The sequence below is a fragment of the Nesoenas mayeri genome (assembly GCF_963082525.1).
Source record: "Nesoenas mayeri genome assembly, chromosome: 2".
Lineage (NCBI taxonomy): Eukaryota > Metazoa > Chordata > Aves > Columbiformes > Columbidae > Nesoenas > Nesoenas mayeri.
In genome coordinates this window covers 106,906,465-106,924,397 of record NC_137543.1, presented here as the reverse complement: position 1 = coordinate 106,924,397, position 17,933 = coordinate 106,906,465, and the positions used below count along the sequence as shown (strand labels likewise).

Genomic DNA, 17,933 nt, shown 5'->3' with positions numbered 1-17,933 from the left:
ACCCCTCCAGGGCTTAACACCGAACACAGCTCCAGCAGCCTCAGCGCCGCTCTGCAGGACTCGAACCCTGGGCTCAAGCGATCTGACAGACTCTGCCTCCCTACACAGCTGGGACAACAGGTGCACACCACTGCGCCCGGCACCAACTAATACCAGAGGCAATGTAGGCCCACTGATGAATGGGGTGGGTGCCCTGGTGGCGGAAGATACAGAGAAGGCAGAATTACTGAATGCCTTCTTTGTCTCTGTCTACTCTGCCGGAGGCTGTCCTGGGGAGCCCTGTACCCCTGAGACCCCAGATGAAGCCAGGTCAATGGAGGAGTTTGCTTTAGTTGATGAGGACTGGGTTAGGGAGCATTTAAATAGTCTGGACATCCATAAATCCATGGGTCCAGATGAGATGCATCTGCGGGTGCTGAGGGAGCTGGCTGAAGTCATTGCTGGACCGCTCTCCATCATCTTTGCCAAGTCTTGGGAAATGGGAGAGGTGCCCAAGGATTGGAGGAAAGCAAATGTCACTCCAGTCTTCAAAAAGGGCAAGAAGGAGGACCTGGGTAATTATAGACCGGTCAGCCTCACCTCTGTCCCTGGGAAAGTAATGGAACAGCTTATCCTTGGTGCCATCTCAAGGCATATCAAGGATAAGAGGGTTATTAGGGGCAGTCAGCATGGCTTTACCAAGGGGAAGTCATGCTTGACCAACCTCATAGCCTTTTATGAGAACGTAACAAGGTGGATGGATGATGGCAGAGCAGTGGATGTGGTCTACCTTGACTTCAGTAAAGCCTTTGACACAGTCTCCCACAGCATCCTGGTTACTAAGTTGAGGAGGTGTGGTCTAGACAATAGAGTAGTGAGGTGGGTTGCAAACTGGCTTAAGGAGAGAAGCCAGAAAGTGGTAGCCAATGGTGCGGAGCCTAGTTGGAGGCCAGTATCTAATGGAGTGCCTCAGGGGTCAGTACTGGGGCCAGTATTATTCAATATATTCATTAACGATTTAGACGAGGGAATAGAGTGTACTATCAGCAAGTTTGCTGATGACACTAAGCTGGGAGGAGTGGCTGACACGCCAGAGGTTGTGCTGCCATCCAGCGAGACCTGGACAGGCTGGAGAGTTGGGCAGGGAATAACCTAATGAAATTTAACAAGGAAAAGTGTAGAGTCCTGCATCTGGGCAGGAACAACCCCAGGTTCCAGTATAGATTGGGAAATTACTTATTAGAGAGCAGTGTAGGGGAAAGGGACCTGAGGATCCTGGTGGACAACAGGATGACCATGAGCCAGCACTGTGCCCTTGTGGCCAGGAAGGCCAATGGCATCCTGGGGTGTATTAGAAGGGGGGTGGTTAGTAGATCGAGAGAGGTTCTCCTTCCCCTCTACTCTGCCCTGGTGAGACCCCATCTGGAATATTGTGTCCAGTTCTGGGCCCCTCAGTTCAAGAAGGACAGGGAACTGCTGGAGAGGGTCCAGCATAGGGCAACAAAGATGATTAAGGGAGTGGAGCACCTCCCTTATGAGGAAAGGCTGAGGGAGCTGGGTCCCTTTAGTTTGGAGAAGAGGAAACTGAGGGGTGACCTTATTAGTGTTTATAAATATATAAAGGGTGAGTGCCATGAGGATGGAGCCAGGATCTTCTCGGTGGCAGACAATGATAGGACAAGGGGTAATGGGATCAAGCTGGAACACAAGAGGTTCTACTTAAATTTGAGAAAAAACTTCTTCAGGGTGAGGGTGCCAGAGCACTGGAACAGGCTGCCCAGGGGGGTTGTGGAGTCTCCTTCTCTGGAGACATTCAAAACCCGCCTGGACATGTTCCTGTGCGACCTCACCCAGGCATTCCTGCTCCAGCAGGGGGATTGGACTAGATGATCTTTTGAGGTCCCTTCCAATCCCAAACATACTGTGATACTGTGAATGGCCCTGCCAAATAGAGCAGTGTGTTTTGCAATATCCCCATTTGCTGACAGATCACTAATTTCCAGTCTGCAAGGAACAGCATTAATCCAGTGCATTTTATTTTATTTTCACTTCCCAAAATGTAACCTAAAGGTTCTTGAACATTTTTCTTGAGCTGTTCTCCCAAGATGGACAGCCATCACACGTTTCTCCCTTTTAAACAAGAAGGCAGAACATGGAAAAAACCCCACACAATGCTCAGAGAGGGACTAAAGCCCAGTGCTACACACCCCTCCAAAACTCCCCTCACATTATGAAACCTTTTGTTCTAACCATTTGATCCCAAGTCCATCAGGGAAGATTTTAGGCAATGCCAGCCTCACACGTTTAATTAGCAGCAGACATATCACAGAGCTCTAAGTCCTCTAGCTCACAAGGGTCAAACACTTACTGCTTTTGCAAGTACAGCCTGCTGCAAAAGGCAATCTGGCACACTGAGGCAAACTCTGAATTTGCAGAAATCTGCTGTCCAAGATGTAGGGGTAAAGCACTGCACTCAGCACAAAAAGCTTACACAGGCAGGCAGGTGAAGCGTTAAATACCAAATAGTCAGCTAAACGCAGAACTTGGAGCCCTAAGACCTAAGAAATGTGAGTTCACATTTATGCTGTTTACTGGAAATGCGGTGGCTACACCGGGAATAAATCAACATACGCAGGAATTTATCCAAAAACCCATTAAAGACGACACTCCACTAGTGAACTAGAAGTAGTCAGAGCATAATTCAGTGCTTCAGTGGGTGACAAAAGTGACAGATGTCTCCATCTGCAGCTTCCCACTAAAAATGGTAAAGTTGTATGATGCAAAAATCACACTGAGAAATTGACTCTAGAAAGTCTGTAGGTGCCATCCATGTTGGAATCACAGGAGGTTAATCTTTATTGCTTAATATTTCATTGAGCAAAAAGAAGTCACAGATTTCTCAGGAAGTTTTATCCTTGTTTCTAGTTGCTATAATCTCAGCAACATATGAGCTATTTCTTTAGCTGGTGCTATGAAACTGCACCGCAGGCAGGACTCAGGTAGTACCACACCTCCTGTGTTTACTTTAAACATCAGCATGGTGCCAGGCAGAGCACAACATCTAAGCTTCTAAGGTGCTTCACAACTGAAGCCTTAAAGAAACCAATGCAGCCAGAATTACTTAATGACCAACGGGGCCACTAATGGGTTGGATCCTACAATGCTCTAACACACAAACTCATCAAAGAGATTTAATTTACCTTGACCTTGTAGTACTCCTTGACTTCAGGCTGAATGGAATCAAAATCACCACTGATGTAATCAGGCAAGAAGCTGAAAGGAAAGCAATGAGCAGTGAAATGAAAAATTAATCCATCTTACTACATTTAATATTTATTTTCTGAAGAGTGCTATGGGGTACGAGCATTAATCTCCCAAGGGAATAGGAGTTAGTTAAAAGCACATTAAAACAAGAGTTGATATTAGGTAATACCAAAGAGGGTAACAGATGAACCATAAAACTGGTAAATCCTGTGTCCCTTCTTTGCTAAGGAAGCTACACATCACTTAGATGCTTAGACATCTCCTCAGGTCAGTAAGGCAAGACTTGTATCTGCATTATTCTGGAATGACAGCTCTCAAATATCTTTCAAATCTATCATTCAGTCAGCAAAGTATTTGAAAAAAAAGCATATCTGAGTGCTGCACATCAAGCCTCAGAGGGTATCGTTTGTCAAAAGGTTACAATGCTTCTCGGAGAGCCGGTATGCCACAAATGTTCCAAAGATTTGTATTTGCCTTGTTACTGATGTCATGACATTTCTTCTCTTCCCCTTGAGTATTGAAAATACTCCCTCCAAAATATGGAAGCCAAGTGCTCAGAGATTTTCAAGTCATATCTTCGATATACAAAATGTGTATGAACTTGATTTCACATTCCAGCCATCATTTGTACAGTAATACTGCTGCAAAGCACTTAGAAGTTGTAATGTTGTGATATTTATCTCAACTTGCTTCTTGTTGTTTTTTAATTGCAGAATTCTTCAAAATATTCACTGTATAAATTCTCATACAATTTGTGATGAAACTTAACTGTGCTGCAGAAAATACAGCTTAAGAATAATTTTGAAACAACAAAAAAACCCAACACCAACAACAAATCCAAACAAACAAAACAGCCAAGCACACAGAAATAAAACTTGCCACCTTGCACAATTCGTGGGGTTTTAAGTAGCAGCTAAGAAGACAAGGGAAAGTGTTGTCACTGTTTCAACAGATAAAGCTGAACTGAATTTTGAAATTAAATCTGCATTTTTAGTGTTTTCTAACAAATTAAATAACATAGCTCCTCTTCTCCAAGGTTACTATACTTCACCAAGACTATGAGAGTTAATCAGCAAATTAGTTTACAGCTCAAGCTGAATTACAAAAAATTAGGCAAAGCATATTGGGATATATTTTTCTTCCACATGATTTTATAGAAGAATGCTGCAGGGTCTACACATTCCCCACATCAGTAAAACTTATAAAAATCTTACGTTCTGGTTCTGTTCAAAGATTTCAAAAGAGATGCATTTAAAATTCACTGCTCTCTGCTATTACTAAGGCTTTTATAAAAGAATATGTTCTAAAAATCTGTCCAAAATTGATGCTCCTACACTTGTGGCGGGGGAGAAGGCAGTCCCTCCTGCATCAGGTTTTATTGAGGACACAGAAAAAACTAGAAGAAACGCAAATACGTCAGTAGTCTGGTTTATATGCCCAAATCAATATAGTTCAAAACCAGCAAAAACTAAACAGAAAATTAGATTTGCTCCTTCACTGTGAGACTGACGTACAAAAATTCCCACATTTTCAAAACTTAAATTTTAAATTGTTGCCTTTTTACCTTTCCACAAGTTTTCCAATTCAGTATTTACTGAACGCAACAAGCCTAAAAAAAACTACAGGTATTCTCTTTCAATTTGTTATATTCCCTTCACATCTTCCTGATTGAAACGAAGCCATTAAAAGTGAACTCACTCCAGGCGTTACAGCAGTGCCCCCGGCTGCAAGCCCTGGAGGTGTCCCAGCAGGTTTGGCAGGAAGAACAACAGCCAGTTGTCACCGAAAGTCAACGTGGTGTGACACACACATCCACTCTGATGAAAAAGCTGATGTCTTAAGGTTGTTTATCTTACTGAAACACAGTACATAAATCCAAAAGTGCCTTTGTAATTTTTTTTCTCTACAGTAACTACAGACTGCAGTGCTTTTAAATAATCGACCATTTATCTCAAGTGCTGCAAGAAGCATAATTGGGAGCAGAATTAGCCAAAAAGATATCTTCTCAGTAAAACCATTTCCATGACAAAAGGTAGCTGAAGTTCTGTCTGAATTTTTACAAGCAACAGAAACAAGAATCTCAGTTGCACCTCCCACATGCTCTGCCGAGGCTTCTGGCTCCACTGCCTGAACAAGTCTCATCTGCCTGGAAGCACTGCATTCATTTTCAAAACATCTTCTCTAAATAGTTCACTTGTAGCCACCACAAAGCCAGAAATGACTAACAGAGAATACGGAATTGTGGCTGGGAACTTCAAATTTTCAAAATTCAAAGCCTCACAGTAATGAACACAAAGAGAATTCTTTCTTCTTCTCTTCTCCTTCCCTTTTTAAAACACAAGAAACAAGGACAATTCAGAAAGTCACTCCTGATGAATTAAAAAAATATCCCTCATGAGTAAACCTCAACTTGCACTGTCTGCCTCACAAACATCATAAAATGTTGTATTTTCAGAAGACGGCTGCTCTTTGTACTCAATGACTATGCAAACCAACAAAAGCAAACCAATGTTCAGTCAAGAGTCAAAATCTGCATTTGACTTGGTCCCTTTGAGTTCTGTGGAATGAATGGCCTGGTTCGGGTGAACAGAATTGAGCCAAAGCTCTTCTCCAATCAACATAAGCAAAGAAGAGTTGTCCTAGACTACACACGGAACCACAGAATGTCAGGGATTGGAGGGGACCTCAAAAGATCATCTAGTCCAATCCCCCCGCCGGAGCAGGAACATCCAGATGAACCTCAGAGAAGATTACCACTAGTTGATATAGAAAAAGGGGAAATAGTTGAGAGAGATACATATGGAAAAAAAAAAAAACAAAAAACAAAAACCACAACAACAAAAACCCAAATTAAATTAAGAATGTAATAATAGATTTTCACTTGTTTCCTTTGGTATAGTTTTGTATTTACTCCTGACTACAGACTAGTCCGGGAGAACAGTCTCTGTCCAGCAGAACAGCTTGATTACATACCAAGCTTACTACTACATGAGTAGAAGAAATTATGTCAGAAAAAAAATAACAAGATAGGCCCCTCCATAAAATTTAAAACAGCAGCCCTTGCTTAAAGTATGTATTAAAATCAGGTATTATATTAGTCTAACCCATGCTTTCCTGCCCTCTGCCTTCAAATTCATTAATAATTCTTATTATGTAGCATAACTTTATTGAAGATGGCATATATTTCAGTGACGTATATGGCACATATCCTTTAGTGAAGGAGGTTATCTTTTTGCCCATGATGGTAAAAGATGTCTTTAATTCCTTTTCAAAGTAATTTAAAATTTTAACTTCTAAACGGTCCAGATGATCCAGTCTTCTGCAATTCAGAACCATGTTTTATCAGTCTCATTAGCTATTAATTATCACTATGCATATAAGGTCATGACCAGCTCAGCTGGCATGGTTCTCTGCTACTTTACACTGACGTTTATAAGGAGCCAACTCTATAATCCTAATGGTACTAAAAAGTATAACACGAATGTGAGATCATCCTAGTCTACCAAGCCTATTCTAGAGCCATCAAACAGCATAACACCAGGCACCGAGCAACCAAAAAAATCTCAGAGGCTTTGGGCCAACCAGAGTTTTTCTTTCTCTTCTCATTCTCTTTACTTTTTGGGGGGTTTGAGGGGGTTTTTTGTTTGGTTTGGGTTGTTGCTTTTTTTGTTGGAGTTGTTTTGGGTTTTTTTGTTCTCTTCAAGGTATTTTAGAGCCATATGGTATCCATATGTGTGTGGAGTCAGGAGGGCCAGAATTGCTTTCAGATAGGGACTTGAAGCCTTCTATTCCATAGCAGACTGCTTGTGTTTCATGGATATAACTTAAAAAAAAAAATCACAGAGTTTCAATATGAAACCTTTAAAGGTTTAGATAGCTTATCAAGAAAAAAACCAGCATGATTTCTCGGAAGCTTTGAGATGGATCCCAGCTAGGGAATTTATACAAATTGGATAAAAGCTGAATGTTGACTGAACAGTTTTACAAACTCCCAGGATGCTGGGCTGGAGAGCAGGAAAAAAGATTCCAGCAAGTTTGCCATAGTTTTAAGATACACTGATGAAATTATAGTCACCAGTACCATAAAACAGTAATTGACTCTTACCATAGACACAGATTACAAGATAAATAGAAGCTATTTAAACTCCGAGGTTCACATGTTAAGTAAGCACAATTGTGCCTTTTTCCTTCAAGAAACCCATCTAATGGACACAGGTTAAACCAAGAAGCAGTTTTATTTTTAAATATTCAGTACCAATGAACATCACATTACATTTAAAATGTAAGAATACCTGGTTCTTTATTCACTGACTTTAAGAATTTAGTGTGGAGTGGTAGATATGCCTTTTTATATAGTTATGAAAAAGAAAAAAAAGATCAAACCAACACATCACACTTCAGCCCTTTATGATAAAAACCTGTGCTGCCTTGTTAGGAAATACAGACTGACCTAGCTTATTGAACTATTTGATATACTGCTTCTTAGAGAACTTTAAATAAACTGTTTATATGGAACTTACTTAGCATAATTCACGAAATTTGCTTAGGACACAAGTCGTGAACTTTTGAACTCTCTGCCCAGTTAAGTAAAGAAGTTCCCCAGAATTGGTTCAAACTAGAAGATAAGGGAGCTTTGGACCCTCAGCAGGAGCTGCATCCCTAGAGATAAAGCAAAGGAACAAAACTGCATGTCTAAAGAAGATGAGAAACAGTAGAACATGAGAATTTACTAATGTTTTAGCTATTTTTCTTCCAAGGTGCAGGTGCAAAATAGCAGCTAAGGGACAGCACCATGATTGACACCTGCAGAGATAAGAAACAGCCCACCTAGCAAAAATTCATCTAATGAAGAACAGGGAGACCTCAGACCCTAATTTTACAGTTGGTCTGAACTGACGTGGCAAGGGGTGTGAATCTTGTAAAGCTATAATTGCCCGGTTTTCCTTGCTCAGAGTCCCTCTTCCTGAGGCACACAGTTTGAGTTGCTCTCTACTTTGCACCTTACAAATAAATGATTTATTCAAGGGGAATTTCTGAAATTCGTGCCTGAGACTCTGCTTCAGGATACCTAGGGCAAAGAAACTTCCATAACATGCCTCCTTAAATAAATTGCTCTGGCATAACCGTTCAGTTCTATCATTAATTCAAAGTTACAGTTTCCTAGTCCTATTGACTTTTTTGTGATATAGCTCCTTTAGCACATAATTGTCTGCAATTAACCTTTTTTAAACAAATGTTAACATCAGAGACAGGAACGTTTAAAGGCAGTATCTGCATTACTCCTTGCTTCCTTGAGTTACAGCACAGAAAACAATCCCAAGCAGACAAGCTGTACATGTCCCAGCTGTATCATTTGAGGGGGACAGAGTGGGTTCCCCATGCTTTTTTTTTTCACTATTAAAAATAGATTTCAAACCTTGGTACCTTATAAAAGGCTGAAGATTTAACATGAAGTCACTAAAGTCAGATTTGACTCTCCTAAGCATCTAGTAGTTGGATATATCGAAGATAAGGCACACTAGCATTACTTCAGGATGAAAATTAAAATCACAGTTTAACCAAAAAAACCCCAACAAACAAATATTAATGCCCCCAAATCTACATTTGCTGCCTGTTAAGATGCACTTTCAACTTGCCCTTCTGACTGTTGGTCTTGACTAGAAAGGTAAGCAAAGGCTGTTCTCATCATAGAGGCATTAAGTCTGTTTAATCTGTCAAAAGTATACTGTTAGGTGCTGTGAAGATCAAAGTGTCTTTTTAACTTCCAGAGACAGGTACAGCACAAGTAGATGTCATTTATATTTTGTCTCAAAGCAGCATATTTAGATGCCCCACCTAGCTGTACAGAGGTGAGTTCCTAAGGAAAGGAGAAATGTCAGATTGCGAGACAGATTCAGAGTTTGTGTCTATTCAATCTATGACCACCTTCCTGGTATCACATGCAAGGTTACCACAAGTAACGCTCACACCTGAAGCTCAGAAGCCAAACAGTAAACACCAACACAGTTTAAAAACTCCAAAGTGACCACAAAAATGCATTTTGTTCTGGTTCATCTTGAACAGATCACAATAAGGATTCCATCACTTACGGTTTTCATCAGGTTTTTAAAAAACAGCTAAAGCACAGTCCTTACCTCTTCCATCCGCTACTTCCCAATCAAAACTCTCCTGAAGTCAGCTAGCTTACTTTTTCTGACTCCATAGTTCACATCACTGTTATATCAGCCCAAAGTCTCCCATATCACTATTTAATATTTGTATCTGGGTAGCACTGACAACAATGTTGTGCTAGTTGCTGTAAGAATTCAGAAGGAAAAAAAACAAACCAAACCAAACCAAACCCAGTCGCCCATTCCTTCTTCCAAGACCGTAACAAACCCTAATGTTCATTATGCAATTGCCTACAAAGGGTATAATTCCCAAATAGCCTTTTGTACATTACAATAAATCCAGATGAGATTTATCAAGATTTTTTTAAAAAAGAGGTTTGAGGAGAGGGGAGGTGGGACACAATAACAGTACTTCAGAGCCCAGCTTAACAAAGAAAGCAAGTATATGCATACATCAGGCCATAAACAGACTGCAGTTTCATGCAACTCTGACAGAATTCTTTCCATTGACTGCTACCAAATCTGTGGATTACAGTCAGGAAGCTCTGCAGTTAAAAATACCTGGTAGTATTTGGCAACCTTGGAGAACAGCCTCTTTTCCCCTTGTTCCCCTTCTTTTATTTCCAAATGCTATGATTTAAAGAAAAATATAAAAGTGAAGATATGAGGGCAATAATGCATTCATTTATGCTTGCCTGGTATGCTGTGTCACCTTGCAAATAATAAAAAAATATCTGAAATAAATTGTAGAACATATTACCCTCTGCTCAAACTGCTATGCAAAGCACACATCAGGGGGACATCATCTGCAGCGGACAGCCAACTTGCTCCCATTATCATTAACAAAAATCATGCAGTTAACGCCCTGCCTCAAAACCTTATCCCTCAGTGACAAAGAAAAGCATTAATGATAGCTACAACTGTTGCATTTTTCTTTTTAATTGCCAGTATTTGAAACTGTTCTCCAGTTACAATCAATACAGCGCAAAATAAAATGATGCTCCAAGATTTAAGAAGAACTGCTCGCTTGTTTTCCATGATGCTTAACGCCCTCCTGTGTTCAGGCAATTACCCACCACACACAGGACAAGAGCTGAGAAAGCATAACTGCCAATCTCTAGTCTTCTAGGACATGAGCCCAAAGAAAAGGGCAGAGAACATGAGCAAAGTAACCAGGAGTTCTTCCTACATGTAAGGGTACCTGAATAACTAAGAAGAAAAGAGGCTGACGAGATACCTAAAACTGTTTTCCCTCTTTTCATGTCAAAGCAACGGATGGCAGAATTTGCCCTAAAAATTGAGCAAACCCAGCCATTACATTAGAGAAAGGTAAACTATTCACCATTAACATTTTAGACTGCATGTGAGGAATCAAAGGGATGCGATCTAAAACCTGGTAAACTTAGATTGAAGCAGTCACAAAATGCACGAACTAAGATTCAGATACTGGTCTCAAAAAGGCAGCACTAGAAGCCAGAGCTGGCTCAGGGCTTCTTCACGGAGTGCCAACAAAGTTCAATTTTGCTGCTCCAAGGTGAGAACAAACGTCCAAAACAAGATAAACAATTTCTCTTCTTTCCCAGAAGAGCTATAAACATACAGACTATATTTTTTCCTCCTAATTAGATAGTTACTAACAACCCCACAGTGTGGCTTGAAAACTCATTATACAATTTTAGAAGTCACTTTTGATGACTAGTATTTTAACTCTACGTGTCCTTTCTGTGAACTTTCATGCCAGTAAAAGTACTTAAAAGTCAAGCACAATCAAACAGTAAGTGGTTGCATGTGAAAGACATTCAACAGAATTCTTTGCTTCCATAATTTACTTACCCTCGCCTAAGTACCTTAAGTACCTGCCCTGAGTTTAGCACCTGTTTACTTACTTCCAAAAACAGGGAAGAAGACCTCTGCAAGGAGAGGATGAATTTGAAGAAGCCCTTTGCTTCTTCAGGGCTTGAAAGCGCAGTAAGTAGTGTGCTGCAGAAATCCTTTAGAGCCCTTTCTATACAATGACTCATGAGTGCAATGACAAGAGATTTATCCCTTTATTGAGCAGCCTGTTCCAAGCAGGCAAGAAGAAATCTACAGGTTTTTATCAAGTCTTAATTATGTTTCTCCTATTTGGGCCTGTGTTTTCTTTTCCTGTTTCCATGTACACAGCATTTTAGAGATTCATTTTCTGTTTCATGGCTAGAAAAGAGACATCTTGACACTTAAGACCAGACATGAAAAGTGAATTGCCACACAAAAATCTATTAAAAACACCGACTCAGAAGACACAAAGTCTTAAGGAGGAAACCAGTTCTGGACCCCTCAGTTCAAGAAGGACAGGGAACTGGTGGAGAAAGTCCAGCGCAGGGCAACAAAAGGGAGTGGAGCATCTCCCTTATGAGGAAAGGCTGAGGGAGCTGGGTCTCTTTAGCTTGGAGAAGAGGAGACTGAGGGGTGATCTCATTAATGTTTACAGATATATAAAGGGTGAGTGTCACAAGGATGGAGCCAGGCTCTTCTCAGTGATAACCAATGATAGGACAAGGGGTAATGGGTACAAACTGGAACACAAAAGGTTCCACTTAAATTTGAGAAGAAACTTCTTCAGGGTGAGGGTGCCAGAGCACTGGAACAGGCTGCCCAGGGAGGTTGTGGAGCCTCCTACTCTGGAGACATTCAAGAGCTGCCCGGATGCCTTCCTGTGTAACCTCATCTGGGTGTTCCTGCTCTGGCAGGGGGATTGGACTAGATGATCTTTCGAGGTCCCTTCCAATCCCTAACCTTCTGTGATTCTGTGAAACCAGAACATCTGATGACAACACAGCTACTGAAAGGCAAAGTTGACTCCTGTATGGTTAATGAAAATGACTTTTGTCCTGGGCTCTAATTGCCTGTAAAGCAGCTGCTGAACAAACTTCTGACTTTTTTTTTTTTTCTTCTTTTTGTGAAGATCTGCTTGAGTACCTTAAATCTACTAGTAAAATTAGTAAATTAGTAAAATTTCTTCAGGTTTTGAGCCCTTGTGCTGATAAGGTACATAACATTTTTCAGAGAAACAATGCACTGAGGATCCTGAAAGCCCATGCACTACACAGAGGAACAAAACATAGCACTTCACCTTTTCAGGGAGTGTGAGCCCACACGGCAAGGAATGGAGAAAAAACACACAGCAGCAGACAGCTGTTTGAAATCGGTTGTCTCTCTATGCCTGAAATTTGCTAAGTCACTAGGAGGCAGAAGTTTTATAAAACCTTTTGCTGCTGACCTCTGCTGCAGCTTCTCCAGAGCTGACAGAGAACCAGGATATTCCACCAGAGCATTAGCATTTCAAAAGGTACCTGAACATCTTGCCCAGCACAGCAGCATTAATTAGAGAGATAGTAGAAGGTAAATGCGCATACAAAATGAGAGCTGGGCTGTATCTGATGCTTAGTAACCTTTCCCCAAAAGCAACCTCACTTTCATCAAATTAACTCCCGTATTCTCCCATTTCTACACAATGTATCTGTACAATGTACAACCCTATTTCATTTTCTCAAGCTCGTGTTTTAGACAACAACATATTGCAAAGTTTATAGAAATTCTTTTAAGGGTAGTACTAATCGCAAAGGTGAAATGTTGGCCTCAAGAGCTATTAAAGGAACTGAGGGAAAAACGTTTAATATACCAGTGGGCTGGTGCACAACATCTGGGTAAGGCTTCTGCAGCTGGCAGAGACATCCTACTCACTATAACACTTGTCTTACTCTCCTGATGGTATCACCACTTCTACAGAATTAAAGTACCAGTACAGATATTTTAGTTATCAAAGTCAGTAGGCGTACAGTTATGAATACATAAAAGCAGTTCTCTCCAAGTAAGATTAGAAGTATTTCTGACTACCATTTTGGTGAGTATAGCTCCAATTGAAATGCCTTTGATAAACCTTTAACTAAAAAATAAAAACTTATTTTATAGTTATATGACAAATGGATGAAATTAAGAAATAAAATAAAGCTGCAATTCTCCTGTATAAATAAACTTTCTGATCACAATCTGATATACTTGTTTGAAACAGTTTTTCCATCAAGTTTTATTTGTTCCGTGTTTTTTAAGGAATAAAGACCAAGTGATTGAGGGAACATGTTCATCTAAGGAAAAATAAGCTATTTCTGGCTCTGTGTGTGTGGTTTTTCTTTTCCTGTAATATGTTTAAGCTGCTAAAAAAAACCAGGTAAGTTCATATTTGTGCTCTGCACCTTAATAGACAATGGGTGGACAAAATTACGTTTGGTTGACAGTGATGCGCTACACCTAAACCTTTGTTTCTTTCTGCTGTTCCTTAAGAGAATAAACATACACATAATGAAATCTAAAAATACGTGATGAGACCTGTGGTAGCACCACCCTGACCACTACACCAGCTGTCTGCTTTCTCAAAGACTGTCACTCCTGCGTGAAAGAAAACGTGCTGATCTTGTTGTTAACGTCTTTCTTTTGCATTGTTGTAGTCAAATTCCTCCTCCTGGAAGCCAGAGCAGCTTCCAGCCCATCCTGGAGAAAATGGTGTTTTACAAGTCATCACCACCACAGGGGAGCTCCCAGCACTTCCATGGATGGCCTATCTGAAAAGAGGAGAGCAATCATACAGCCATGGTATACAGTGTAAAGGCTGGGAGTTGCTCTTTAGGAGGAAAAAACCTGAATTTGTTTCTGGCCAAAGCATTGTGACAAATCCTTCTCATTTCTCAGAGCTTACTTCAGCCCCTGAAAGCACCAGCTGTCAGACAGACACTCAGAAAGTATAATCTTTTCCCATATTCAGCTACTGTCTAATGCTGAAGTAACTCACCAGCAGCTAATCAAGCCAAGATAACTTTCAGAAGCTGACATCTAGTTTATATTAATTATTTCATAATTTAGCCCACAGCTGCTAAATATTAAAACCAGGAAGCAGGTCGTCTCTTCCCACACATCTCTCATACCTGTGTAGACCTACCAATATTTCACCCACAACTTATTAAAACTAATGTTACAAAAAAATTGTGATCCTAAGCACAATATAAAACAGCTACCATAACATTCATGGGAGTCTGCCCTGGTTTTTACCTCTGGTACAGACTTAGCAGTCCTAACTATTGAGAAAGAACTAACAGCAAACATATCAAAGGCAACAAATTTCTGCAAGAGGTCAAGGTCTAAAAATAATGCTTCCTTCAGGTAACATTAGAAAACAACTGCCACTGCAAGGTCTTAATTATGGAAATCACTAACAAGCACCATGAATGTGCACCCACATGCTAAAATCCCCACTAAGTCCAAATCCTTCAAACCCGCACAAGTACAGCCTTGCTCAGCACACAGGACAAGCAGCAACCCTCCCTGGGGAGAGGGAAGCTCTCCATCATATCCATCTGAAACCAGCACCACTACCTGCAGCACAGCTGCTGAGTCAGAACCCACACGGAGTTCCACACAAATTTGTGTCCAGAAGCAAATTCAGGCTTTGCAGATCAGAAGGTGACATAAAATTACACCTTATTAATGACCTTATTAATGTTTACAAATATATAAAGGGTGAGTGTCACAAGAGCCAGGCTCTTCTCAGTGACAACCAATGGTAGGACAAGGGGTAATGGGTACAAACTGGAATACAAGAGGTTCCACTTAAATATGAGAAGAAACTTCTCAGTGAGGGTGCCAGAGCACTGGAACAGGCTGCCCAGGGAGGTTGTGGAGTCTCCTTCTCTGGAGACATTCAAAACCCGCCTGGACACATTCCTGTGTAACCTCATCTAGGTAACCCCTGCTCCGGCAGGGGGATGGGACTAGATGATCTTTCGAGGTTCCTTCCAATCCCTAACATTCTGTGATTGTGTGGTAATTAATTTTTTATATTGTACTACATTTGAAACCGAGCAATTTTCCAAATAATCTTTGCTAAAAGAAATAATCAACCAAACAAAAAAAGTGTCAGCACGACCAAGAGGAATCAAAAGGGCACTGCGAAGGGTCTCCAAGGCTACATTGACAAGTGTATATAAATCTGAGCTAGCTTTAAAATAGCTCAGAGACTGGTAGTTACAATACCAGTGGTTGCTGTGCTTCTTTCCTGGATAATACCAGCTTCAGATAGAACATTTTTAACTGTATTCAAGAAAAAAATGTGTGTGTGTCCACCTCCCCCAATCCATTAGTCAGACTCGGGTACTACAGTGTGTTTTCAGTAAAGCAAGTAGTTATGTGCTACTACTGCTATTAACACTTTTATTTAATGCCCAGACTGTGGCTGGGACTTATCTACCAAATTCTTCCTGTCTGTTCCTTAGAAAGTGTAGAGCCGGCTGTCGTCATTAATGTTTCATCAAAAGCAAGGAAACTGTACTACGGAGGAGAGGTTTGAAGAGAACCTGAGCCAGCCCTTCAGTTTGTAGCTACAGCATTTAGTTTAGTGACACTTCCCAATATAGTACTTAAAGCACAGTGATAGCATTTAGATAACTACTTCCCTGACAGTATCAACTCCAGGCAGCTAAATGTACTGATTAATGCTCATTCACAAATGGCAGTCAGAGAGAAAACTGCACGCACAACCGAGCATTAGAAATGTACACATGATATTATAGAGTTCTCTATTCTCACTCCCCTTCTCCTTTCCCCCTTCTTGTCTATATTAAAAACGCCCTTAGATGGAAAATACCTCATTCTGGGTAAGTAGTGCATAGTCCAAAGAGCCTCCATCTTGGACTCTGTTCTATCAACTAGAGCAGCTGAAAGAAACCTTTTTTTCTAAACTTTGATGCTGTTGATGCCCTGCTTATGATAAGAACTTTTTAACAATAAACCCCATATCAACCTCACAATTTACTGTGATTAAAAAAATATTTATAAAAGTCTTAACTGCTACCTTAAATTCTATTTATTATCACTACCACCTTCATTTAATCTTTTATTAAATTTCAACATAGCAATTAACTTTTTTTATAGAACCAGAAACAGATCTTAATTCACAGATTCACCTATAAATAATAGAAATGCAGTCATGAGCTCTTATTAAAAGCTATTCCCCTTATATATAGTGATAGTAGTAGTTCCTCAGGGAAGACATTAGGAGGTTTGATATCCCTGCTGCCGTCTGCAGCCATTTATGCTATGAGAAGGGAGAGGAGAACTCTGAGCAGGTGCAGCATTAAATATATCTGCTTTGGAAATAACTGGACACTGATGAGTTAAAAATCAGACACTCTGAATTAGTGTGTACCAAGATCCCCTAAGAGTAGCCCAAAGATCACTACAGGTGACAGGATATAACGTAACTGTCATTAGAGATGTCATTTAATAGAAGAGTAAGGCTCTGGATGACAGTGTGTCCCATACCTCTAGTAAAAAATTCAGTACTAGATAATTTTTTCCACATGTTTTAATACCAGAAGGCGATCAATTCACAGACTGGTAAGTTTTTGAAAAATGTGTAAACTCAGCTGCCCAATAATGAGGTAAGAGACCCATGTTTTACTGACACAACAGAGAAACTCTCACTGAAGTTACTTTTGTAATTGTCCATAGAGAGAAATGGTAAGTCGTCCTGAAGTTTAACAGAGAACTCTATCTCATTTTAAGCAAAACCATTACCTAAATCCTAGGCTGTTAAATGCCTGGTTAAGCTCAGATGCAAAACAAGCCTGCAACAGCCAGTAACAGCCAGCCAGCTAGTAACAAATGGGAATTGGTACTTACATGCTGATGCAAAAGGCGCAAAGATGTTGGACCATTCCCACCTTCTAACTCAGCTCCATGTGCTCTAGGTGAGGCACACCTACTCTCTTTAAGTAGCAATGGCTGGTGCACTTCACACTGCAGCAGTTTTTGGGACCACATCACCAGTGTTTTTGACAATGTGGCTCCATAACTTTGTAAAACATCACCTCCCTTACCTAGGTCCATGACAGAGAGGGAGGTGGTGAAGATAAATTCCCCCTCCCAGAGCCCTGGGAACACGGCTGGGTCCAAGACCCAAGAAGGGCAGGCTGCAGCATCAATGACCGATGCAGCTTTTCCAGGGGCCAGGCTGTGCAATCAAAGAGCGATCTCTTTTCAGTTGTACTCCTCCTGACGTCAGAACATGGAAAGGCTGATGTAAGGTAGACGGATTTGCAACTTTTGCAGAATTTTACAAAATGCACATTCGTAGATTCATTCCTGTGCTTCGTCTAGCCCAAGAAAGAGTAGGTACAAACAGTCTTCCCCAAACCTTTGTTTCACAAGGTGGGAAAAAGAGTTTACAAATGCAGCAGTTAAAATTACTTTTAAAATACAGAAGGAATTAAAACTACAGCCTACCAGTAACCTACACTTTTGTCCTCTAGATTCCCATAATATGTTCAGTCACTAAAATAATACACTCTTCAGAAATAAAAGAGTGGACTAAGCCAGTGCATGAACATCTGAATCAAATGATTTAGAACGATGGTTAAAGAAAAAAAATTAAAGAAAATTCTACATTTGGATCGACAACTTATCTGTGGCCCTGTGCCAAAATCCTGCCTAATACACTTGACATGCTGAAATATTAAACCCCAGAAGCACAAGAATTAAAAAGGAAATTTT

At 40.5% G+C, this 17,933-nt stretch overlaps 1 protein-coding gene across 1 annotated transcript in view; it reads right to left on the bottom strand.

Annotated features, from left to right (window-relative positions):
- Positions 1-17,933, bottom strand: part of TPK1 (thiamin pyrophosphokinase 1) — a gene marked incomplete at both ends in the record, with an annotated part of 307,976 nt that overhangs the window by 159,107 nt on the left and 130,936 nt on the right. Inside the window, one exon of the mRNA XM_080338654.1 lies at positions 3,180-3,252. Coding sequence (XP_080194780.1) covers positions 3,180-3,252 — 73 coding nt within the window. The remainder of the gene's footprint in view (positions 1-3,179; positions 3,253-17,933) is intronic.